Genomic DNA, 23419 nt, shown 5'->3' with positions numbered 1-23419 from the left:
TTAAATGCAATAACGGAATAAAACTTTGCGATTGCGTGTTTTACTTGAATATGTAACACTAGTAAATAGCCAAAATAACAAACAACGAAACCGAATATAACTGGATTTTTGGCGGAAGATCAAAACCAAAAAATTTTCCATTCCGTAAATTTATAAGGGAAATTAATATGAAGTTTTTGTCGACCTGTGGAATTAATTTAAGTTAGTTCACTCACTTTTTGCAACTTTATCTACTCGATAAGACACTATATGACACTTGACCTTTTAATTATGCGTTTTTGTGAATTATGACAACACCTAATATACATAGAAATCTTTTATGCATTTTTTTTGCTCGCATATAGGTAACAATAAATTATTTTGTGTTGAATTGGTTCTCAATTTTTTGATCGTTGCAAACGCTTTATTCGTTTGCTGCATATTGTGACGCTTTGCATAAATTCCACAAGAGAAAAAATGCCGCATAACTTTTCAGGAGGCGTCTGTAAATATACCAAGAATAAATTCTTAACAATTTCCTGCGTCACACTGAAAATACGCAGTTGACAGCGTCCAAGAGCCCAAGAGTAGCTAAGGTTTGATTTTGCATGGCCAGCGATGCGTAGTTTATAGTCAATAGATTCAATAGATCAATAGAGTTATTTATTGAATGATATTATGGATAAAAGTATTTTGTTGACTTCTTATAAAGCACAAAATTAAAATATTTTAACTAAAAATAGAACTAAAACACATTTCCGATGTTTTATGTGAATGTTTTTGGAAAATATTGAATTTTTTTTAAAGATATGCATTATTTTAAGTGTTTTACATGTAAACAAAAATGTTGTTAGTAAAATTTGCACGTTCTCAAAATAACCTAGCTGTGATTAATTAAATATTAACAAATTTAGCAAAAATATTTTACATGGAAGTTTCTTTTGTTTCCAGAATAATTCGCCTTCAATACCACACAAATTATTTTCTGCGCAAACGACCCGAAACTTTAACAAAACAATAAATTAACCTCTGTTAATATATTCACCGCTGCTAAACGCTTTTAGGTTTATGCAGGGCTGCGATAATAAAGACGAGCGCAATATAACAAGACCAATAATTTAATTTTCCCCGCTTTCATGCAGCGTTTTTTTTTTTTTCAGTAAGAACGTGCGAATAACCTAAACACACAAAAATAACTTAATTAATACCTCGAAAGATTACTTATATTAATAATAAAATTACTTGTTTCTTCAAGAAACGAAAATATTAGAATATTATCATTATTTATTAATGTTCAACTTATGTTATTACAAGTGATACACGAAAAATAATATTGGATTAACAAAGTTATTAATAAAAACATCCAAAGATGACAATAAAAAGTTTGTTTGATGATAACATAATGATAAAATTAATGAACGTGGGCATTCAATGAACATGAACGAGCGAGCGGATTGGGTTAACCACCAGCGCGCATCGGAGGCGGCGGCGACGGCGACGGTGGCGGTGGCGGCGCGAAGACACCCTCGCATACACGCGCGCCGAATGAAAAGCGACGCGTCCACCGGCCGCATCCTCATTCCGACACGAAAAACGCGTGCCGCAGCACATACACGACGAGAGGCCTCCTATCACCGCCCCGCAAAACTATCGCTATCGCTAAAAATACGCCGCACGCGACAAAATCCATAAATCAATCCTTTGACGGTTCAACAAGTAGTCCATAAACTAGCAACACTCAACAAATCATTCGACTTCTATTGCTTAAAATAAAAAAAAAACTAAATAATTGTGTGGAGGAGAAGTAGTTTTATTGGAAGGAAAATGAAAGGTACACCTGTTGTTGAATTCGGTGGTAATTCGAATGTGGAATTGCTCGGGACGAACGCGGAAGATGTGCGAAGCGGCGGCGGTTGTGGCGGTAAACGCATGAGGAGCGGAAGACCCAACGGGGTTTTTGTTTTCGGCGCGTTGATGATCTTCTTGTTGGTCTTCGCGACGCAGAGTTCCTTTGCTGAAGCCAAACGTAAGTAAAATTTATTTCTTTAAGTGTTTAGTTTAAAAAGTAGAAAAGTTTAAAAGTTTATTTTATTTATCTTGAAACAATATTTTTAAGTTATTAAAAGTTGGAAATAGAAACATTTCTATGTTTGTTTTAATAAATTATTTTTCTTTTAATAAGAAATTCATCCAATTCAATTTAATTTAATTTCACTTTTATTTTTTACAAATTCTTATAATTTTAATCAAAATTAGCTTGGATATTATTTACCTAAATTTGCACATCGCCCACGTTTACAATCACAACACTCCCACATTCTCTATACGGTTTAATTTTAGACAGTTTGAGGTATTACTATAGTAGTATTAATTTCGAGACGTTTCAGTAATTAGAATTGGATATAAAATCTACATATCCGTGAGATTATTTTATATTTTCATATTGAAATTGAATTAATATGTAGCCATGTAAATATTATTTGACTTTGAAATTAATTTGATGGATTTATTCTTTTTTATATTTCAGTTTTGTAAAAATGACGGTTTTGCATTTAGGATTTTGTGGTTTTTGTATAAAAAGAGACAAATATTGTGCACCATTAGGAAAAATACGTTTTTGTTTTTAATTTAAAAATAAAATAAAGCCATGCCTCGTGCATCATAAATTTGAGCGTGCTCTAAACGCATCCCCTTTTATGATCTTCGTCAATCTCGCTGTGGTGTTACTAATAAACGCTTTTGGCAGATTTATTAGCAACTTTATTCTATAAACGCATTTGGGGTATGGGTGATGTGGATGTTTTGGTTTCATAGGTTAATATTTTTTAAAAGAAAAGGAAAATAAAATAAAATGTTAGTAATATTAGAAATTTTTAACTCACACAACTAATTCGTTAGTTTTCTTTTTAATTTTTACATTATTTTAATAAAAATCTCTGATTTTAAACCAAGAGCTTTAAAAAACCACAAACGTAAAACTATTTAATTATTAAAACAAAGGAACAACTCCAGACAAAAGGCAAAGATTGGTTTCTTCCTATTTAAATTTAAACCCCCGGAATTTATCGACAATTCTCTCCAATTCTCTCTATTTTTAACACATTGCAATTCATTTATTGTACTGTTTTGCTTCCTAGATAAATATTGGTCTTTCCTGTGTCTAAATAAGGCAGCAAATCAAATATTCTAAAAATATTTACTTTCCAATCCTTTGAAAACATAGACTCATTAAAAATACAAACGTTTTTTAAGTGTTACGAACATGAAAGTAGTACCCACTCTTTCTATATTCTGTTGTACAGGGATTGTTTGTCAAACAATGACAAACAACATTATCTACGGCTGTGGGTTCCCTCGCCATTAAAACAACAAACGCCCCATTGCGTATGAAACGTATGAAATTTGATAAAAAATAAAAAAGGACAAAATTGTAGGCAATATAATATAAAACGTAACCGTAAACTTACAAAAAAGAAAAACTTAGTTGGGCGTAATGTACATGAATTTTGACATAAATTTGTACCTTCTTATCTTTACGTGAGAATATGAGTGTATTAGGTATATTAATGGCTAAGACAAATGACGTACTTAAAGTCTAAGGAGTTTTTTTTATAAAGTAATTGTTTTTATCTGGAAAAACATTTCTTAGTCCCTTTGAGGTTAAACAATAGAAAGAATTAATATTAAGATAACCCTCTTTTCATTTTTATGTAAAACGCGTTGCCTACAGTTCAAAAAAATATATTTATTTAAAGGTATTTTAATTTAAACTACTAACGTGAACTTGTAATAAACATTTACTTTTCGTTACTTCTTTTGAAACACCAAACTAACACTTTTTCAACTGCAAATGCTTTACATCAACATTCAGTCATTCCGCACTATACGTTTATTAATATTTAATGCGTATTAATGGTAATGCAATTTACTGCATTTGCTCCCGAGACGCAAAATCCTGAACATTTAAAACTCCCCCGTGCTGCAACCGGATGGAAATGCATTTACCGCCCGTTAATTCGATGTTTTCTTGAGCGCACGTTTGATTCCGTCTAGTTCACATTCGACCCGTGAATATTTGAAGAGGCAAGTAAAAACTTTCAACGAACAGCACACGCGAGAAAAGGGCTGGCAGGATGTTATTTATAATGTACATTTGTGATATTAATATCGAGCTATTGTTTACCTAGTTTACCCAGGTGGTATTTGTTTTAACGAGCGTTTATTCCAACTTTAATTACTTTCGTATTATCGAATTGTCGACCCAAAAACAAAGCGATGTGACATTGTTATTATGTTTAAAATAGGCAACCAATTAGACACATTGCATTAAAATAGGTTAATCCTAAGTTGAATTTTGAATATTTATGAATTAAATTTGTTGTTTTGTTGTTATTTTTAACTATTAAAGCTATTTATACTTCCTGGTCGAGATTTAAATCGGATTTTGCTTTCAATTTAAGCGCTACCGTGTTATTAGCATTTGAAAGTGTTTTTATTTTGCATTTCTGTTATTTTTTGTTTTTTCTTTTTGTTTGTAGGGGCATATGGCAAGCCAGATAGACACGAAAAAGGTATAATTGGGCAAACACACATGTTAATCTAATTTTCCAACGGGATTTCGCAGCTTTGCTCGCAATGTCCGCTTTCGACCACAATTTCAATTTTTGTCGTTGCGCCACCGCCGTCTGGCCAAATAACGCATTTATTTCAATATTTAAATTCTTTGAATTGCAAATCCTGTCGCTGAATACATTCGTGTTGGCGTTGTAATTGCAAAACAATGCTCATATGGATTAATTCGCAAATAACGAATTTGAAATTGCAATTTCTACCTTTTCGCCCCGCCACAAAAGGTCAAAATAAAGTGGCTAATGTTCATTTTTTGTAGTTTGGTATGGTTAAGCTAGAAGATGTTTGCATATATAAATTTTACCTACATGAAAATCGCTTTCTCTGCGATTTCTTTTCATGTCAATATGACCATGCGTATACATAGACGCGTGTGTAAAAAATGCAAGGACCACCTGAGATTTGTACGCATAGCGTTGCTTCAATTCTTTGCACGTCAGAGAATATCAGCTCTACGTAGACGTTGGCAAGGGTCGTGAAGGAAGATTCAGATTAATGCACGCATAGGTGGTTCTTTTGTATATTCAACATATTTCTACTTTTTCTGTGGCTTTAACATCCTAATCATTGGGCCATGATGCAATATCTTTTATTCTTTTTATATATTTTTATATTTTTTATGAAATCGTCAAATTTTTTAACATTTTGTGAAGTAAATTGGCTATTTTAACACTAATACACTTTGTTAGGACAAGATTAACAATTAGTTCTTTAAATAACCGCCAAGATTAATAAAAATTAGTAGATTTTGAAAATAATTTTAAATAACACATCAATAATATAAAAATAAATCGCAAAATCTGTTGGTAAGCGCATAACTCAACAAAGCCAAAACCAATTTGGCCAATTCTTTTTTTAAAATGTTTGGAAAAGTCCCATGATGGTTTTTACGGTGAGAAAAATTCAAATAATTGCTGGGAATACCCTAAAGACAGCCCTTTTCTATAGAATAAAAGTTGGCATTGAGATTTAATCATAGTTATAGTTAAATTGTTGAATCCAAGATGGCGTGCTGAAGTGCATTATTAGCAATACTTTATATAATTAATTTCTTAAAAATAAAATTGCGAATCTTATTGATAGAATTGACACATACTATGTCCAGAACAAGGAAAAGAAACGAATTATATTTTTATTAAATACTACCGGGACAAAGTCGCGGGTAAAAGCTAGTTAAAGTATAAAATATTTTCAAAAAAACATTCATAGAAACTCATTTTCCAAAACAACTTTATTTTTTGATGACTCTGTTATTTCTAACCCTAATGATGGCCATTCAAATGTCACCTATCTTAATCATATGTTAATATACAATAATTCCTAAAATAGCAATAATTATCTCCTAATTTCACAGTATAGTTGAAATGACTTAATTTGAGTACACGTGTAGCATTCGTTGTTTCGCGGTTTACGCCCTTCTGATAGCAATATCCAAAAACAGCCGGCCGAATCAGCAATAATTGCCCGCTCGCGATATCCAACAGGTGAGACCGCACGCCCGCCGCAACTTTCATTAATTGTCACGAGCTCGACAGCCGAGAGGTAATTAATTGGTTTGATTATGTATTACCCGTGCGCGCGTCAAACGGGCATAAATTAAAAGAGCCGAAATTAAATGGACACATCCGAGTAATACCGGCAATTCATTAGGTACAAATTGATCATTAATGTATTGTGTTTTAAGTGATAATAATGCCAAAAATAGCGCAATTAGTTTAAAATTTTATTAGGAACAATGTTGGAGATGGTGTACAAGTATTACGCAGTTATGCAACCAAATATATTTCATTTGCTTATTAATTTAAAATTTAAAATTTAAGATTTTGAATTTTTTTTGTACTTTTGTTGTTATCGGCACATTAAGCCTATATTTGACATTAAGATAACCTCAAAATTTTTCTATGGTTATTTTATAACCATAAATTCCCAATAATTTAATCAAAAAATGATATTTCTGCTATTTTTTGCTTAAATTTCATTTTTAGTGAAAGACAAGGTTAAAGTAGCCTTATATGTTATATACTACATATCAATAGTTAGCAACCAACCATACTTCTTACGCTTTGCTATTGTTGAATACACTAAGTTGAAACTTTAAACTTTTATAATTGTCCTTTTGTTTACAAATTTACATTCCATTTTCTTACTATCGTACTGATAGTGAGCAAGAACTAACATTAACATTCTAAATTATGTCTTGTTCCGTAAATCCTCCACCCTAAAACCTACAACGTACATATGTTATAATATAATGTTGTTACAGTTTAATTTATACTGCGATGGATTTTCTGTCGCTAATTGGTTTCCACATTTCGACTCCTATTTAATATGCTCTGTTTCCTGCATGTGCGTCAGACTTGAAAATGCCTATTCTAGCATTAATCCTCAGTATTCATTCCGTGTTCTGTTTGTATGTAGCCTTATTGAATGCAATTTCACGTTCGACTTTATTTAACAGTATTTAACTTTGAAACTTTGTGTGAGTATGACGACTATAAACTATGAGTAGTCTAGTCTACTCATGTAGTGACTATAAGCTTCGCGCGTATTGTTTTGTTTTTCCCGTTTGCATTTATTAAACTTTATGCACACATTGACATTTTGAGTTCCTGTTGTGCACTGCGACAATACAATTCAGATGCAGAGAATTTCAAAAATCATCTATGATATTGAGTCATTGCCATTGGGTCATTGCCAAAACGTAGATATTGCAAAAATTAATCTTTTTTGTGTTTGAGGTTAAGTATTTTCGCACTTGTGTATAAAAGTAATTATTATAGTGTAAAAATTGTCAGTTGACATTGATTTAACCTTAAAATTCAATTTTACACATTCAAAACTTAGATATTCGGTAAAAAAATATCATTTTAGCGTTTGAATGTTCAAAAAAATTATTTTCAGTAGTTATTTTACAATATATTGATATTTTTCGATCAAATTTATATGCATTAGTTGTTGTAGACTCCTATTAATAAATATTTGTTTGTTTTTTTTAAATAATAGAAATGTTTATTAAAATTATGAAAATGTTACTGGTCAAAACTCTACACCGCTTGCTATGCAAATTACCTACGCAAATCAAAATATGGTAATCGTTGAATTACCGGTATTGCAACCGCAGTAACCGTAAACCGTAAGCTGTAAGCTGCAACCGATTTTAATGATGAAACTCCAGCTGCAAAAAGCTGTTATTTTTGCGCTGGACCTTTGCAATGCGGATATCAAAACGCATCTCAAAACCACTTTCCTGCACAATTCAAACCAATGCACGTGGGTGTGCACAACACCCACATTTCATTCAATGATGAGTTGATAACACATTGTAATCATTCTAAATAAAACGGATTGATAACACAATTGGTTTGATTTTGATTTTTTTACATACAAATGCTTAATTTGTTTAATTTTGCGGCGTCAGGGTTAGTTTACGAGTATATCGGCTTGCTTAAACTTCATGAAATAGTGAGCAGCTAATTTGTTAATTCACTTTAGGCCGTTCTGACCGTTGCGTCGTGACTTTTGGGTCGGTCAACTAATAAGATAACTCTAATAAGCCGTAAATCTAGAGATTACCACCGAAATCAATAACGCACCAAAACTTTTTCGGCTTTTCGTTTTTGTTTTTCTCTCTGACGTTTTGTTCCCACACTCACAAATTGCTTCATTTAGGTAGTGTTATAGGATTAACTGATTTGTAAAGTTTAACTTCGGAAACTATTTTATTTATCTCCAAAACTGACAAATCTACCTACTGATTCCTCGAAAAATTCAACGTTGACAAAGTAATCCTCTTATGTCTATTTATATTTTTATTCCTTGCGTTAAACACCTCTTGGCTTTCTTGTTACATTCCTGTGCATTAGACTCATTACGGTTTTATTTACTGCTTTATATTAGCACTCGTAAATCCGTAACACAGCGGAGACAATTGCTCTTTTATTCTCGAGCACAGAAGGACTTTTTATGTGTTTGTAGTCTCCTGCTTTGTTCGTTTGTATGTTTTATGTACACCTAATGTTTTTACCTTTGTAAAGTCTTAGCAGTGCTAATTCGTATATTTGGTGGAGGCGCCTGTAGTACACTTTCCGCTTACTTTTCTAAAACAAAGAAAACACTCACATTGAATATCTGTGTCAATCACTTAAAACCACACAAGTGTTCTAAGAGAAAAGGTAATGGAGCATATAATAACAACTCAAAACATTATAAACACAAAATTTATTAAAAAATTTAAAAAATCGAAGGATACGTTAATAAAACTAAATAAAACTAAATAAATATACAAGTCAATAGTTGACAATTACAATTAAAGATTATTTTGCAAATTTCCTTTGCAAATAAACATTTTAAGACGAAATGAGATAATCTCAATTACCAACATTAATTCGCCGTAATTTTCGCTGCGTAAATCTTTGCCCGAGCTGAATAATTAAAATACGTTTGCACTTGTCTTAATAACTGGGCGTTCGTCCAGAGTATTTATGTCAGCTTAACACTGCTTGAATGCGTTCACAAAAGTCAATTAACTTCCATAATTGCGTTCCTGCAATCCTCTTAAGTTTTGTAATTTTCTTCTTTTTTGCTCTAATTTAAATTTAAATGTAGGTAAATACATAATTTTGTTATGTTTTCAGGTGGATGCGCAAATTTTGGTCACTCTTGCTATGGCGGTATGGGAAAACGTGCCAATGCACTGAATGAGGAATATACATCTCAAGAAGGAAATTCGATCGATGGAGAAGTTGATCCGGCGTTGGTTTTCACTGGTCCGAGAAGTGTATTACGGCCGCTTACTGCACAAAGGCTACTTCAGCAACGTCAAGAGTATATTCATGACAAGATGGCAGCTGATGACAAAATGGCACATGCGATAGATTTCCAGAATCCGGAAAATGTTAAGTTTTCGCCGTACTTGAAACAACTTGTAAGTTACCATTTGTATTTTGGGTTGCATACATTGTAAACCAGAAATATTAAAATTACTTTGTTTATTTTTAATGCAAATATTATTTTGCAGCTGCAGTTCTATCGAAACATGCAACTCCAGAATCAACGTGATGGGCCGATCGAACAGTAGATTTCCATGACGGCACAAACCAGGCTTAATTTTGACTTTCTATACGATTAATTTCTTTAAGATTTAACAAAACTTGAAAATTTGAATACATATATCAATCAATATAATTTATAAAATAAGTTTATTTAAAATTTAACAACCAAACAGGATAAATGAGCACACGTCAAATTAAAATGGCAATACCAAAATTAATAAAACGACTTCAAAATGCAATTAATCATCATATCAGTAATAACTATATTGTCAAAACGTGAAGAAACGTGTAAAACGCGAGGAGGTATATATTTTAAGATAACACACAGGACTGTATTTTAATGCTATGAAAACTGCAAGCCAAATTGATTTTCATATGTTTCAAGGCTGGAAAAACATATGTTAATCATTTAGCAACAGTTTACAGTTGTAACTAATAAAATAATTACGTTTGCTAGATGGTAATTACATACATGTAAAGATTTATTAATAACATAAATAAAATTACAATGTGCAAATATATATTATACAAGTTTAAAGTTATAAAATGTAAGTACTAATAAATTGAGAAGTATGTAGAGGATTTTAGTGCATATGATATAATGTTTTATTTATTTTAGAGTTAATAATTGTGTTAAACCGAAAACAATCCTTTTATTTCAGATTTTATTCCTGAAAATGTGAAGACGTGCGTGTTAAATGAACATCGCAAACTTTATGATGTGTTATGTGTGTTGCCTATCATGTTTATCTGCTTTCTACCAATAAAAGACTTAAAATCAAACTTTATAACAAAACTTCATTATTGCAACAAGCAATGATGATTAATTGAAAACTTTATCACTGTTTGTGCATTTAGCAAATAATTTTAAAGTGATTTATGTAATTTAAATATGACATAACAAATCATTAAATTTACACAAATTATTTTAGCATAAACACTTAATTAATCCATCAATATCCATAAATTACAAAAATATTTTAAAATCAAATGGATTTTATCGCCTTGCTTGAAAATTGAATGAAGCAACTTATAGAAACATGTAAATAAAAACTCCAATGTGTGAAGATATAAATAAACTGTCACGTACGCGTTTGATACTACTTCATGAAACGCTTCGCGCAGATAAGAAGCGCGTAATTTTCTTGCGAGAAGCTGATAACCGAAGCGCGTAAATACACAAATATGTAGTTTTGTGTACATTACAGTACAGTGCCACTTGTGTATCCAACGCAAACTTCATGCACACATTCGTCTGGTGTTCAGATACCCGTCACAACTCTACAAAGTAGCAACTTGTACACTCCACAACAACGTGTATCAACAAATATTCGACATTTTGTCAACACGCAAGAATTAGAAACAATTACAACATAAATTATCAAACAAATATCGCTATTACAACGATGGACATATTTGTTTTCCAGGAATAGTGTGAAAGTGTTATAAATAAAAATACAAAGCAAGTTTAATCCGATTAAGTGTTAACCTCTGGACATAACAAGAAATTGCAGAGGATTACAGCACTTAAAAGTGAATAGATGTACAGAAATGCATTAGTGAGGATATTAGCAGGTATATTTTAAAGCTCTACCACTTCCAGCGTTGTTTTCGGGATTAGGGCACTATACAAAATGGCGCCACATTGCTTTATAACTCCGGGTTCGTGTTTATGTAATTTATTTGTGCACAAGTTCAACAGTGGCGAAACACGTCACAAAATCGACTCCAGACGCGCTTAAGTTAAGTAAAAAGTGTACAAAACCACAAAGTCTCAAGTGTGCTTACGATAAGTTAAGTCATCACTGCCATTATTGATTGTACGTGTTGATAAAACCGATAGACACATCCATGGATATCTCAGAGGAAAGCGTCACGTAAGTTTATCTACACTTCTATATTTGCCTAAAAGATGTATTTGCATATTGATTTTTAATTTTTAAAATAGTTCATCGGCGGAAGATGCGTACGACGTGTTTAATATCAAAAACATTCCATCGTTGCTTTCCTCGTATGATGAGAGCATTAACGAGGCATCACAAGGGTTGACAATGACATCCCTAGGTGCGTTTGTTTTTCTAAGTAAGTCTACACCTTCATAACCTTAAAATTTGGTAAAGGAAACAGTTTTAACCTAAATTTTGATATATTTAAGGTCAGAATGAATCAAAAGTAAGTTTCGGTTTCGAACCAACTGAACCTGAACCGGAAGAGGAGGTAGAAAGACTTTCTTTGGCTTATGAACGTCTTCATTGTATGCCAAAGGTTTTACTTTATGACTTGGCGCCAAAGATTAAAATTTTAGATATCAGCCATAATGAATTCGAGTAAGTTTAGCTATATTTATCAAAATTACATAAAAATATTAATTTTTTTCGATTTTAGAAATTTGGAGTTTCTCAAAAATTTCAAACAACTCACAAATTTAATCTGTGACCGTAATTATATTAACTCATCAACAAGATTACCATACATGCCGAAGTTAGAACTGCTTTGGTTAAATCATTGCAAAATCTACGAATTGTATCCGTGGATTAAATGTTTACAAGAATCCTGCCCGAATCTTAAGTATCTCTCATTGATGGGCAATCGTGGAGTGCCATCTGTTTTGCACAAAACAATTTTTGCGAATATTTACAATACAGGTATTAAATAATTATAAATTATTTATTATTAACATTTACCTTAACTTATTTTATTTTATTTATTTGTAGATTATATGTTATTAGTTTGTTTCCAAACTTGATACACTTAGATGACCAGGCAGTAACAGCTGAACAACATTTAGAAGCTGCCAAACTGAACAAAAAAACTATTTTAGAACGACTTTGTGCCAATAACAAAATCCCAGCTTATTTACGAACAATGACTGAGTTGTTTTCTTCGTCTGGATCAAGCTCAACATCTCCACCGCCAATGGGAAGCTTCCCGAATCAGAAACCCAAAAACGCGGTTATATAAAACATTCTTTTAAAACTATGACAGTTTAATGACATTTAGATTTAAGTTTTACAACCACAACTCGACTTACATTTAATATTCTCTTAATTATTACATATTTATATATTTTTTACTTAAATTAAACTAAAATTACAATAAAATAATTTGAAAATTTATACAGATGTTTAAACTGTTTTAAAAATTGGATTTCTAGCAAACTGCACCTCTTGATTGGCATAAAAGTGTTCAAATATTACAATTTCATTATCTCCGCGTTTTAAAAACGGCGCTGGAAGGTACAAACTTTGTTGTGGACCAATTACAGCGTGTCTTCCTAACACAAACCCATTTATCATGACAATACCCTTTGTCCAGTTCGACATATCCACATAAGTATCAGATGGTTCATCTTCAAACCTCAAAACTGCTTTATACAAAGCTGGTTTTGGTTTCTGCCAACTATGAACCGGATGCCATCCTGTTAATGAATTAGTCCATGACGATTTAAATTCCATTGGGTATATCTCCCAATCGTAAATGATTTTATCATCTAATTTGACAGGTCCTTGCCATAGACCCTTTAACTGCATAAATTGCTCTAGTTTACCAAAATTGTTACGTCCCCAGTTTTCAATAATCAAATCAATAGTAGATCCTTGTTTTGAAGAAGCATTCAATGCAATAATTGTATTCTTTATCCTCCAATAACCAGGACCATTTAGGTCTTTAGATTGTTGTAATGGTGGTGTTACCAAGACGCCATCTTGTAAGACCATTAAAGTGTCGCAAATTCTTCCGGAAATTTTTAACTGTCCACCACCTGGTGGTATAACCAAATTTTTCTTTCTATAAATAATGTAACCATAAGATTGTCCTGAATTATTATTCATTGGAAGGTATTCCATTGGCATTAATCTACTTCTTTCAAACTTGTACGGCAAACGACTTAAAATTTCCTCATAAGTGAGTTGTCCACTAATGGGAATACTCTGATAAGCAATCCGTAGGTTCACCTTCGGTGTTTGTGGTGTGCGTACTTTGATTGTGGAATATTGATGGATCAGTTCTTTGACGGTGACATACTTGTCCGTGTAATCGCCGGCCTCACTTAGCGGCGCGTCGTAATCATAACTTGTCGTCGTCGGTTGATAACCTTTGTTATCAATGGAGTTGTCGGCAATATTGGCGCCATTGAGAAAGCCGAAATTTGTCCCACCATGAAACATATACATGTTTACAGACGCTGGATATCTACAAAAGTATTAGTTTCAATATATGCTATCAAGTTACTATTTTGTTGTGTTAGGTTATGACATACCTTAGAATTTGTTCTAAAACTTGTTGAAACGCAGTGTTTTTCCTGGTATGATGTACCTCTGACCAATGATCAAACCATCCAGCCCAAAATTCCATCGCCATGATAGGTCTGTTCCCTTGTAACACCTTCAATTGATCAAACTCTTTATCTGGACTTCCAGCAAAGTTCGCCATTTGTAAAAAGTATTGAGGTAACGTCCCTCGATCCCCATGCTGCGTAGGTGAATCAGAAGTCACTAATTGTTCCACTATCCCATTATTTATAAACAATTGCCTTAGTTCTTCCAGGTAAACTTTATCAGGTTTGAAGTTCTTTGCCTCTGTACTGCCATATTCATTTTCCACTTGGAAGGCTATAATTGGGCCACCGAGTGTGAATTGAAACAACGCCAGCAATTTCAGTAAAACGTTAAAATATCGCGTGACATGTTGCATGTACATTTGCTGTGAAGTCCTGACTTTGATGCCTTTGTATCGTAACAACCAACTGGGAAATCCACCAAACTCCCATTCGGAACAGATAAATGGTCCCGGACGCAATATCGCAAAGAGATCTTCTTCCTGCGCGGTTTTGAGGAATTCTTCTAGGTGTAAAAAGTCAGACATGTCATGACCACCTTCTCCAAAGTCGAATTTGCCTTCTTGAGGTTCATGCAAATTCCAAGGCACGTAGGTTTCTACTGTATTGAGGCCAGCAGCACGCATCCGTCTCAAACGGTCCCGCCAATAAGCCCTGGGTACCCGGAAGTAGTGCATGGCACCGGAATAAATTGTAATATTACGATCATTTAAGGTAAAGTAAGGTTTGTCCGAATTTAGCCCCGAGTGTATTCGAGGCATGGTGTAATATTCATAAAGTGATGGTAATGCCGCACTTACAGCCATTTTGAATTAAATTTCCACTAAACTTCAATTAAGTCACTAATATCATTTAATGCACTTTATATTTATTATATTTTAACTTGTTTGACGCCAATAAACTTATTTTTAATGTTGACCGTGATGATGATGATTTGATGAGTTTACGAGCACAAGTTCAGTTCACTTCTGAGCGGCAGCCGCGGCGACCACGGCGAGATTGTTGTGCATCGCACGGAACGACATATAAATACACAATTACAATCACGACCGGACACCAAACACACAACTACACAGGCTCGTGCAGCGTACAACACGAGATAAAACAATTCCGACGGTGGTATTATTCAATCTGTGCATTGAGTGCACAGTAAGTGTGCAAGCAATTTCTTTAGTTCAAATTTCATTGGGAACAACATATAATAACAGCGGGTATAATCGTACACGAGCAATAAATCAAGTCAAAATAAAATTTAAAAAATTTGAAACGTGTTTTAATCTAACAGTAAATGCTCATGATAAAAGTTTACAGTTGGATGTAATAAGGTTAATAGTGCCCCATTTAGTAGGCGTTCCACCTAATGACCGCGATTATTATAATCATGAAATCAACGTAATATTACTGCATAGTATAAAATATTGGTTTCTCGTTGAATTCTAAATTCGCAGCATGTTCAAAATGCTCAAACACGATGATTTCATTACAACCAGGCTTCAATAACGGACCAGGTATGTAACAAGTTTGTTGTGGGCCAAGTTTAAAGTATCTGGACAGCACAAAGCCGTTTACAATGACAATGCCTTTGTTCCACTTGGACATATCAATGAAACTATCCCCAAACAGGTTTGCATCACTTGTGTCAGTATTATTTATGTTTAAATTGAATGTGTACAAAGCAGGACCAACGTAATCATTGTCAATATCTTCCCATCCAGCCCTAGTTGACAATAAATTGTTCAGTTTCTTTGAAAACGGTAGACTGACTACTTCCCAATCGAATATTTCAACATTATCGATGTAAATATTACCGGAAAGTCCACGAAATTGATTGAAGTCATGTAGTTTGCCATAATTCACACGACCAAAGTTTTCTACAATCAAATCTAGTCTGGCGTTTGTTAAAGTTTCATTAGTTAAGACAATTGTTGAATTTTCTGCTTTCCAGTAGCCAAATCCTGCGACGTCAGACGGTTTTTCAAAAGGTTTGTTTACTAGTTTACCGTTAACAAGAACCAAAACTGTGTCTTTTACTTTTTCTGATAGTTTTAAGACAGCTCCACTGGATAATGTACAAATAGTCTTAGAATAAACAATATAACCATATTGTTGATCAAAGTATTCCATGGTTTGGAGTTTATGACTATGTTTGACTTCAATATCAAATAATTTAATATAATTTGATAGTTTTAGCATTTTCTTTGTAGGAATCGATGAATATTTGATTTTTTTACTTTCAGCAGGCATCTCAGGCAACTTAATATTAATTGTGTTGTATTTGGCAATAAGCCTCTTCAAAGCATGATATTTTTCAGTGTAATCCCCACTTTCGGACAGAGGACAATCATAATCATAGCTTGAAGTATCAAAAGCGACATGGTTATTATCTTTCTCCATGATATTTGCACCATTGAGGAATCCCCAGTTTGTACCGCCATGAAACATGTAAAAGTTTACAGAAGCCGGAAAACTTAAAATATCTTCCAGTTCTTTGGCAAACTGATCTGTCGGGACAGTGTGATGTTTCTCACCCCAGTGATCAAACCATCCAGACCAGAATTCCATCACCATGAGTGGTTTATCTTTCTGAATACCTCTGAGGATGTTCAATTCTTTTACGGCGTCTGTTTGGAAGTTTGCAGTGTTGAGCAATCCTGGTATTGCACCCTGGTCGCCATTGGACGGTGTGTCACTGGTAAATAACAATTCAACAACACCATTTTCTTTGAACATATCTACCAACTTCTTTAAATAAACCTGGTCGATATCTTCACCTTCAACTTTGACATTTCCGTATTCATTTTCTACTTGGAATGCAACAATTGGACCACCTTTTGTAAACTGCAGCATTGCAAGTATTTTAAATAATGCGTTAAAGTAGTTTCCGACGTATTCAAGGAACTTTGCATTGTTTCTGCGTACGATTACATTCGGATCTTTGAGTAGCCATGATGGTAATCCTCCAAAGTCCCATTCTGAACAGATGTAAGGCCCTGGACGTACAATTGCAAGCAAATCTTCTTCTTGAGCTAATTTAAGAAACTCAGCAATGTCCAAAAATTGCTCAAAATCAGTGCCGCCTGATCCAAAGTCATAATATCCTGGTGATGGTTCATGAAGATTCCAAGGAACGTAGGTTTCGACTGTATTCAGACCAGCAGCTTTCAATTTTCTGAGCCTATCACGCCAGTAGGCTTTAGGAACGCGAAAATAATGAAGAGCGCCGCTATAAATAGTCAGGGGGAGATTGTTGAGTGTGAAGTGACTCGCGTTGATTGTAGTCAAGCCAGAATGAATCACTGGCTGCGTATAATGAGTGTAGATTGTCGTGCTTGGAGCAACAGACATTTTAAGCTGGAAATAAATAAAACAATTAATGCCAACACAGCAATTATGCAACTTTTGTAGATTTGTGTGAAGGTTACGAAAAATAATTCGAAACACGTTAAACTTAATTGTTATTTTGTGCACGTAAATAAGTGAAACAAGTTATATGGAAACTGACGACCTTCTTAAAATTAATCCTTCTTAAGTTTTAAAACAGTTTTATAATCTTCTATAAATGAGAACATGACTTACTACTTATCGGTTCTTTAATATCACACTTTTATCTAATAAACACACTTACTTTTTTAATTTCTTTTCCTGTTGTACTGATAAACAAGTAAAAACTTGCTATTTATACATAAATTGCAGCGTAGCAAAACGTTTTCAGCCGGCAAACACGCGCTACATTCAACTCAACCAACGAACATTCCGTTGTCAACTGCGCGCGCGTTTGTTTTACAACGGATTTCGAACTTGTTGCATGCATGCGACACCTGACGGTCATTGGGCACACTATTTCAGCGTCAGCACAACAAGAACATCAAAGTCAAAGAGAGAACCTGTTTCAGAAGCAGCGTCTTTTATATCACGCGGACGTGTTTCGGTAATACAGTCGGCCGGCAAGATAAAAATAATTCAAAATTGTAAAGTGAGTTCGCAAGCAGTAACCGTGTGAGATAATATAACATTATTTATTCGTACAGGACTCACATAACGTTTTCTCTATAAAATAAACGTACGCTGCCATATTTCAAGCGAAATAATATGCCTACGTGAAATTTTACAATAACGGTGAGATAAGAAACGATAATGTAAACAAACATTGGCTGTTTATCTCCTATCGGACAAAACAAAACACAACATTCTCGCGTTAAATCGTGTAAAGTAAAAATCATCGCCAAATGCAAAAACTGAATTCAGCTCAAAAAGGTAAGTTATTACCATTATTCTACTAATAAAATATATGCAACAAAGTTGTGAATATTTATTAAATTCTAAGTTGTAATACTTATACTCAATCATCAAGATAAATATTAAGTGTTTTCGCATACATTTCTTGCTTGTTTTCAATATTTTCAAACAACGGACGATTTACAAACCGTATAAAGTCGCCATTTTCGAAATGTTCAAACACTAGTATATCATTTGCGCCTGTTTTCAAAAATGGCGCAGGCAGATAGGCCGCTTGCTGGGGTCCTAGTTTACAATACCGCGACAAAACAAACCCATTGACGATTATGATTCCTTTGATCCAGTTTCTCATATCAACATAAGTATCAACTGGTTTACCACTTATAATAAGGGTGGCACGATACAAAGCCGGTCCTTGGAAAAACTTCGAATCACTCCATTTAGCCATTGATGTTAATTCCAAATTCCACTGTTTCTTAAACTCTAGAGGGTATATATACCAATCTTCTATTGGTTCACAATTTAGAAGGACTGGCCCTTGCCAAAGTCCTTTATATTGATGGTGAAGTTGTTTAAGAGAACCGTAATTCACCCGACCTGCGTTTTCTACAACTAAATCCAAGGTAGCATTCAAATATTCAGAATCAATGATGAGGTAGGAGTTGTTAAGTCGGTAATAACCAAAGTGGTTTAAATCTTTCATTGATTCAAGGACTTTTGACTTAAGTACCCCATTGATTAGTACAACAACAGTATCAGATACATATCCCATGATTCTAAGCAGAGAATTTGCTGGAATGTAAAGATTTACTTTCCGATAAATAATATAACCATAGCTTTGACCAGCGCCATTGTTAATTGGTAATAATTCCATGGGCATTAAAGTCCGGCAAGTTATTTGTGGTAATTTACCAAGAAGTTCTTCAAGTGGAAGCATACTATGAATATTAATGAGTTTATACGCTGTTCTCTTGGATAAACCAGGCATAAGTGGTAATCTGGTACGATATTGATTGTATCTGTTGATCAATCTCTTAGTACTGTAGTATTTATCAGTATAATCACCGTTTTCACTCAAGGGAGCATCATAATCATAACTTGTTGTATCTGGTTGATATCCTTCCTGCCCACAGTATTTGTTTGCATAGTTAGCACCATTCATGAACCCAAAACTGGTCCCACCATGAAACATATATAGGTTTACTGATGCAGGAAATCGTAGTATGGTTCCCAATGTGTAAGAATAGTCTGTGTTTATGATTTGATTATGACTCTCGCCCCAGTGGTCAAACCATCCGGCCCAGTATTCCATCACCATTAGAGGTTTACCAGGTTGAGTGCCAGCCATAATCTCTAGTTCTTGTTGTGGTTCAGCTTGGAAATTACCAGTGGATAGAATGTTTGGCATTTGGCCTGTGGTACCTACTGAAGGACCATCTGATGTAAAAAGTAGTTCTACTATTCTGTGACGTCGGAGTATACGTTTGAGATGTTTCAGGTATTTTTGATCTTTACGTCTTAGACTTCCGTATTCGTTCTCAATTTGGAACGCGATTATAGATCCACCTTTGGTAAACTGTAGTACGGATAATATGTGAAGTAAGAGGCGAAAATATCTTTCAACAAATTTTATGAAAATATTATCACTGGTCCTAACGCGTATTCCGTTTGTTCTTAGAAGCCAACTTGGTAACCCACCCCATTCCCATTCAGCACAAATATAAGGTCCAGGTCGGATTATCGTAAAGAGATCTTCTTCTTGTGCTGTTTTTAGAAATTGTTCCAAGTTAAGCATGTTGCCGAAATCGCTGGTGCCGTTACCAAAGTCGTAGACTCGTGGTTCGGGTTCGTGGAGATTCCAGGGAATGTAGGTTTCCACTGCGTTTAGACCAGTTGCACGCATTTTACGTAATCTATCACGCCAGTATTCTGACGGGACACGGAAATAGTGCATTGCACCCGAGTAAATTGAAATATTGCGGTTGTTTAAGGTGAAGTAGGAGTTAGATGCGGATAGACCGCTGGTTATGCCACCACATGTGTAATATTCGTATAACGTGGGCAAATTCATTCAATCAGACGTGGGTTCTATCCGATTTGAAAGACATTGTCAAAATAATTTGAATGACACTATGTAGATGTCAACAAAAATCAATTAGGATATGTCTGACGGAGATTGAAGGACGGTATAATTTATAGGGACGGTATAGATGTCTTTTTGGTCTTTTGGGGATTTTCCGCAGTCTATGTTTTTGGAGTTGCGTTAACTCTCAGCGCACTCGTCTTCATACCTGTGACCGACCCGCAAAAGAGTGGGGATCCCTGTTTCATGACGAGCGCGCGCGAGTCTTCCTAAGTCGTCCAGCACTCTAATTGTACACCTCACGGTTCTTCTCTTCCCTCTCCTTGTTTGGGTCATTGGATCAGTCGTTCATGAAAAGTAAATATTGATAATTAGGATATAATTTCATATTATTTTCAAATATGTAGTAATCTTTATTAACAATTTCACATTTAAAATTAAATGCCCCTTAAATTTTCATCGTTAGATTTATACACGGTTTCAAATATTTGTTTATCGCTGAACTTAATGCTGTCGGAACCATTAAAATGCTCAAACACCAAAATTTTGTTTTCTCCCTTCTTTAAGAAGGATCCAGGAAGATACAAAGCTTGTTGTGGTCCCAGTTTACTGTATCGTGATAACACATAATCATTGACAATAACAATACCTTTGGTCCAATCTCTCATGTCCACATAAGTATCTAACAACTCTTCATTTTCGTCCACAGTTAATGTAGCTTTGCATAATTTAGGTCCAGTTAATTCAGTACCATTACTAGGTGTCCAGTCTTCCCAATAGGGGTTGGAATACCAAGGGAATTCAACAGAGATAATATTGACATCTTGCAATGGTTCATCGTTAATAAGTACTTGTCCTTCATGAAACCCTTTTCGTTGCTCAAACTGATGAAGTCCACCGAAATTAACTCGACCCCAGTTTTCCACAATCAAATCTAGAGTACAATTAGTACATTCTGGCAGTTCTAAAACTTGGTCCTTAGATTTCCAATACCCAAATTTAGTAAGATCATCAGGATGGTTCAAAACAGGGCTTAGAAGTTCTCCATTAAGCAAGACCATCAACGTATCTGTTACGTATCCCAGGACCTTTAGTTTTGTATTTTCTGGTAGGTCAATTTGTTCCTTTCTGTATGTAATATATCCATACTTTTGATCTACCTCCTCCATGGTTACCAATTCTTCAGATTGTTTATTAGGGAGAAAATCATGTTGTAACATCTCCGAAAATGACATCTCGTCAGTTATCTCTATTTCTGGATATGCCTTAAGAGGTTTTGATTCTGGTGGGTCTGGAATACTCACTGGATTTTTTCCATGTTCTTTCAAGATTTCACGAATCACCCAGTATTTTTCTGTATAATCCCCATGTTCATTTAAAGGCGCATCGTAGTCATAACTATTTGTAGTAGGTTGGAACCCTGAATTATCACCAGCACCATTTCCGCTATTTGCTCCATTCATAAAACCAAAATTGGTCCCACCATGAAACATGTAGAAGTTAACACTTGCTGGATAGTTCAGAATTTCCAAAAGTGTAGCAGTGAATGAAAATATATCTGTGGTATGGTGTTGTTCAGTCCAGTGATCAAACCATCCGCTCCAGTATTCCATAACCATTGATGGTTTACCAGGTTGATAGGATTGTGCTATATTCAATTGATTTGTAGCATCACCCGCAAAATTAGCAGTGTATAACACTCCTGGTATTTGCCCTAAATTCCCTATACTAGCCCCATCTGACGTAAACAACATTTCCTTAACGCCGTTGTCCAAAAAGAGCTGTTTCAATCCGTTCAGATAAGTCATGTCCCTCTCACCAAGGCTACCGTACTCGTTTTCAATTTGATAAGCGATAATGGGTCCACCCGAGTGCCAATTCAGAACAGACAGGATAGATAATATCATTGTGAAGTAGCTTGTTACACGGGCCATGAACAATTCATCACTGGTACGTACCCGGATACCTTTATTCTTTAGTAACCAGGATGGTAACCCACCAAATTCCCATTCGGAGCAAATGTAGGGTCCTGGTCGAATGATTGCTAGTAAATCTTCTTCTTGTGCAATCTCCAGAAAGCGTTGAATGTTCAGGAGATGACTGAAGTCGGACCCACCATTACCAATATCGTAAACTCCGTCTTGGAATTCGTGTAGATTCCAGGGAATGTAGGTTTCTACGGTGTTCAAGCCAGCAGCGCGCATCTTTTGCAACCTGTCACGCCATTGGTCTTGGGGTACACGGAAATAGTGCATTGCACCGGAATAGATGGTGATGTTCTTGTTGTTTAAGGTGAAGTACGGTTGGTCCGTTGAGAGGCCGGCGGATATGCCACCTCCCGCGTAGTATTCGTAAACAGTTGGTAGAGACATTCTTCGTTTTCTGAAGACATTGTAATAGTGTTAATTTAGATTTTCTGTTGATTTTTTTGATTATTAACTGAGCTTACCTCCTCTTTGTGACAAAATTGAGAAAACTGAGGTACTTATGATGTTTTCTTGGTTTATATACTGTTCCATGTCTATATCTAATCTTTTACAAGTATTTTGAACATATTTTGTGCTGTATTATTGGATTAATACATACTTGACACTATCTATATACGAATTATACTTGTTTTCTTTGAGATAATCGTCCTGGGTATCAAACAGGACTACAATTTGCTAGTTATTAATCAAAAATACAATTTATACATGAAACTGGGCAGGTGTCGACGGTTTTTCTTGTATTTTGTTCTTTAGAATACTTCTTTTTTAGTAAATTTTGATGAGGCTCGATGAAATTGCCAAAATATTACCAAAAAAGAAAAATATTTAAAAGTACTTAAACGTATTGCTATAAATAAATGCATTTCTACATTGGAAGAGAAGTCTATGAGCAGATAAGCATTTGTTAAAAATATATCATCTCCTTTTAGATTAGCTCACACTTCACTAATGATAGGTTTATGAGGAAACAAACAGAATTGAAAACATTTTAAGTTGTTGAACAAGTTGATCTACATCAATAATCATGTTTAAATTGCATGATCAAGCGAAATAAACATTAATATCACTTCAATCGTTAATTAACACTTGAATAATTGCACCTGTATGTTTCCAAGTG

General features: G+C 34.4%; 6 protein-coding genes and 1 long non-coding RNA gene across 8 annotated transcripts; 3 read left to right on the top strand and 4 right to left on the bottom strand.

Moving 5' to 3' along the window:
• Positions 1-373: 373 nt before the first annotated feature.
• Positions 374-1087, top strand: LOC135800898 (uncharacterized). Its single transcript, XR_010550238.1, has 2 exons — positions 374-575; positions 931-1087. It is a non-coding gene; the product is annotated as an uncharacterized lncRNA (long non-coding RNA).
• A 456-nt stretch (positions 1088-1543) lies between these two features.
• On the top strand, positions 1544-10261 carry CCHa2 (neuropeptide CCHamide-2). Of its 2 annotated transcripts, XM_065314453.1 has the most exons (4): positions 1544-2005; positions 4518-4550; positions 9243-9532; positions 9626-10261. In XM_065314453.1, the coding sequence occupies exons 1-4, from the start codon at positions 1804-1806 to the stop codon at positions 9683-9685; spliced, it is 585 nt and encodes a 194-aa protein (XP_065170525.1). In that variant the 5' UTR covers positions 1544-1803; the 3' UTR covers positions 9686-10261. The 2 variants fall into 2 exon arrangements, with proteins under 2 accessions (XP_065170525.1, XP_065170526.1); XM_065314454.1 differs by lacking the exon at positions 4518-4550 and having other exon boundaries at positions 1546-2005.
• Positions 10262-10830: 569 nt separating this feature from the next.
• LOC135801471 (uncharacterized) lies at positions 10831-12775 on the top strand. Its single transcript, XM_065314980.1, is given in 6 exon segments — positions 10831-11536; positions 11608-11741; positions 11815-11986; positions 12045-12271; positions 12274-12304; positions 12374-12775. Coding segments are annotated over 6 exon segments (837 nt in total). The 5' UTR covers positions 10831-11510; the 3' UTR covers positions 12621-12775.
• LOC135801467 (beta-galactosidase-1-like protein 3) lies at positions 12339-15118 on the bottom strand. The gene is made up of 2 exons (XM_065314973.1): positions 13918-15118; positions 12339-13850 (listed from the first exon to the last, which is right to left on the bottom strand). Exons 1-2 carry the CDS (start codon positions 14799-14801, stop codon positions 12785-12787), a joined length of 1950 nt encoding a protein of 649 aa, XP_065171045.1. The 5' UTR covers positions 14802-15118; the 3' UTR covers positions 12339-12784.
• Positions 15119-15241: 123 nt separating this feature from the next.
• LOC135801469 (beta-galactosidase-1-like protein 2) lies at positions 15242-17868 on the bottom strand. The gene is made up of 2 exons (XM_065314974.1): positions 17621-17868; positions 15242-17346 (listed from the first exon to the last, which is right to left on the bottom strand). Exon 2 carries the CDS (start codon positions 17338-17340, stop codon positions 15394-15396), a length of 1947 nt encoding a protein of 648 aa, XP_065171046.1. The 5' UTR covers positions 17341-17346; positions 17621-17868; the 3' UTR covers positions 15242-15393.
• A 416-nt stretch (positions 17869-18284) lies between these two features.
• On the bottom strand, positions 18285-20435 carry LOC135801466 (beta-galactosidase-1-like protein 2). The gene has a single exon (XM_065314972.1). It carries the CDS (start codon positions 20300-20302, stop codon positions 18335-18337), a length of 1968 nt encoding a protein of 655 aa, XP_065171044.1. The 5' UTR covers positions 20303-20435; the 3' UTR covers positions 18285-18334.
• A 268-nt stretch (positions 20436-20703) lies between these two features.
• Positions 20704-22823, bottom strand: LOC135801074 (beta-galactosidase-1-like protein 2). Its single transcript, XM_065314439.1, has 2 exons — positions 22764-22823; positions 20704-22696 (listed from the first exon to the last, which is right to left on the bottom strand). The coding sequence occupies exon 2, from the start codon at positions 22684-22686 to the stop codon at positions 20752-20754; it is 1935 nt and encodes a 644-aa protein (XP_065170511.1). The 5' UTR covers positions 22687-22696; positions 22764-22823; the 3' UTR covers positions 20704-20751.
• Between the last annotated feature and the right edge of the window lie 596 nt (positions 22824-23419).

The sequence above is a fragment of the Atheta coriaria genome, unplaced genomic scaffold (assembly GCF_025399875.1).
Source record: "Atheta coriaria isolate IRGN ID8LTWV9N9 unplaced genomic scaffold, Caltech_Dcor_3.1 hic_scaffold_10_pilon, whole genome shotgun sequence".
NCBI lineage: Eukaryota > Metazoa > Arthropoda > Insecta > Coleoptera > Staphylinidae > Dalotia > Dalotia coriaria.
This window is presented reverse-complemented; position numbering and strand designations above follow the sequence as displayed.

Bases quoted from the DNA above. Each gene is read 5' to 3' on its own strand.
- LOC135801074 (XM_065314439.1), bottom strand. From the start codon at position 22,686: ATGTCTCTACCAACTGTTTACGAATACTACGCGGGAGGTGGCATATCC.
- LOC135801466 (XM_065314972.1), bottom strand. From the start codon at position 20,302: ATGAATTTGCCCACGTTATACGAATATTACACATGTGGTGGCATAACC.
- LOC135801467 (XM_065314973.1), bottom strand. From the start codon at position 14,801: ATGGCTGTAAGTGCGGCATTACCATCACTTTATGAATATTACACCATG. The intron at 13,851-13,917 runs GTATGTCATAAC...ATACTTTTGTAG, and splicing joins GTTTTAGAACAAATTCTAAG to ATATCCAGCGTCTGTAAACA.
- CCHa2 (XM_065314453.1), top strand. From the start codon at position 1,804: ATGAAAGGTACACCTGTTGTTGAATTCGGTGGTAATTCGAATGTGGAA. The intron at 4,551-9,242 runs GTATAATTGGGC...TTATGTTTTCAG, and splicing joins GCCAGATAGACACGAAAAAG to GTGGATGCGCAAATTTTGGT. The intron at 9,533-9,625 runs GTAAGTTACCAT...ATTATTTTGCAG, and splicing joins CGCCGTACTTGAAACAACTT to CTGCAGTTCTATCGAAACAT.
- LOC135801469 (XM_065314974.1), bottom strand. From the start codon at position 17,340: ATGTCTGTTGCTCCAAGCACGACAATCTACACTCATTATACGCAGCCA.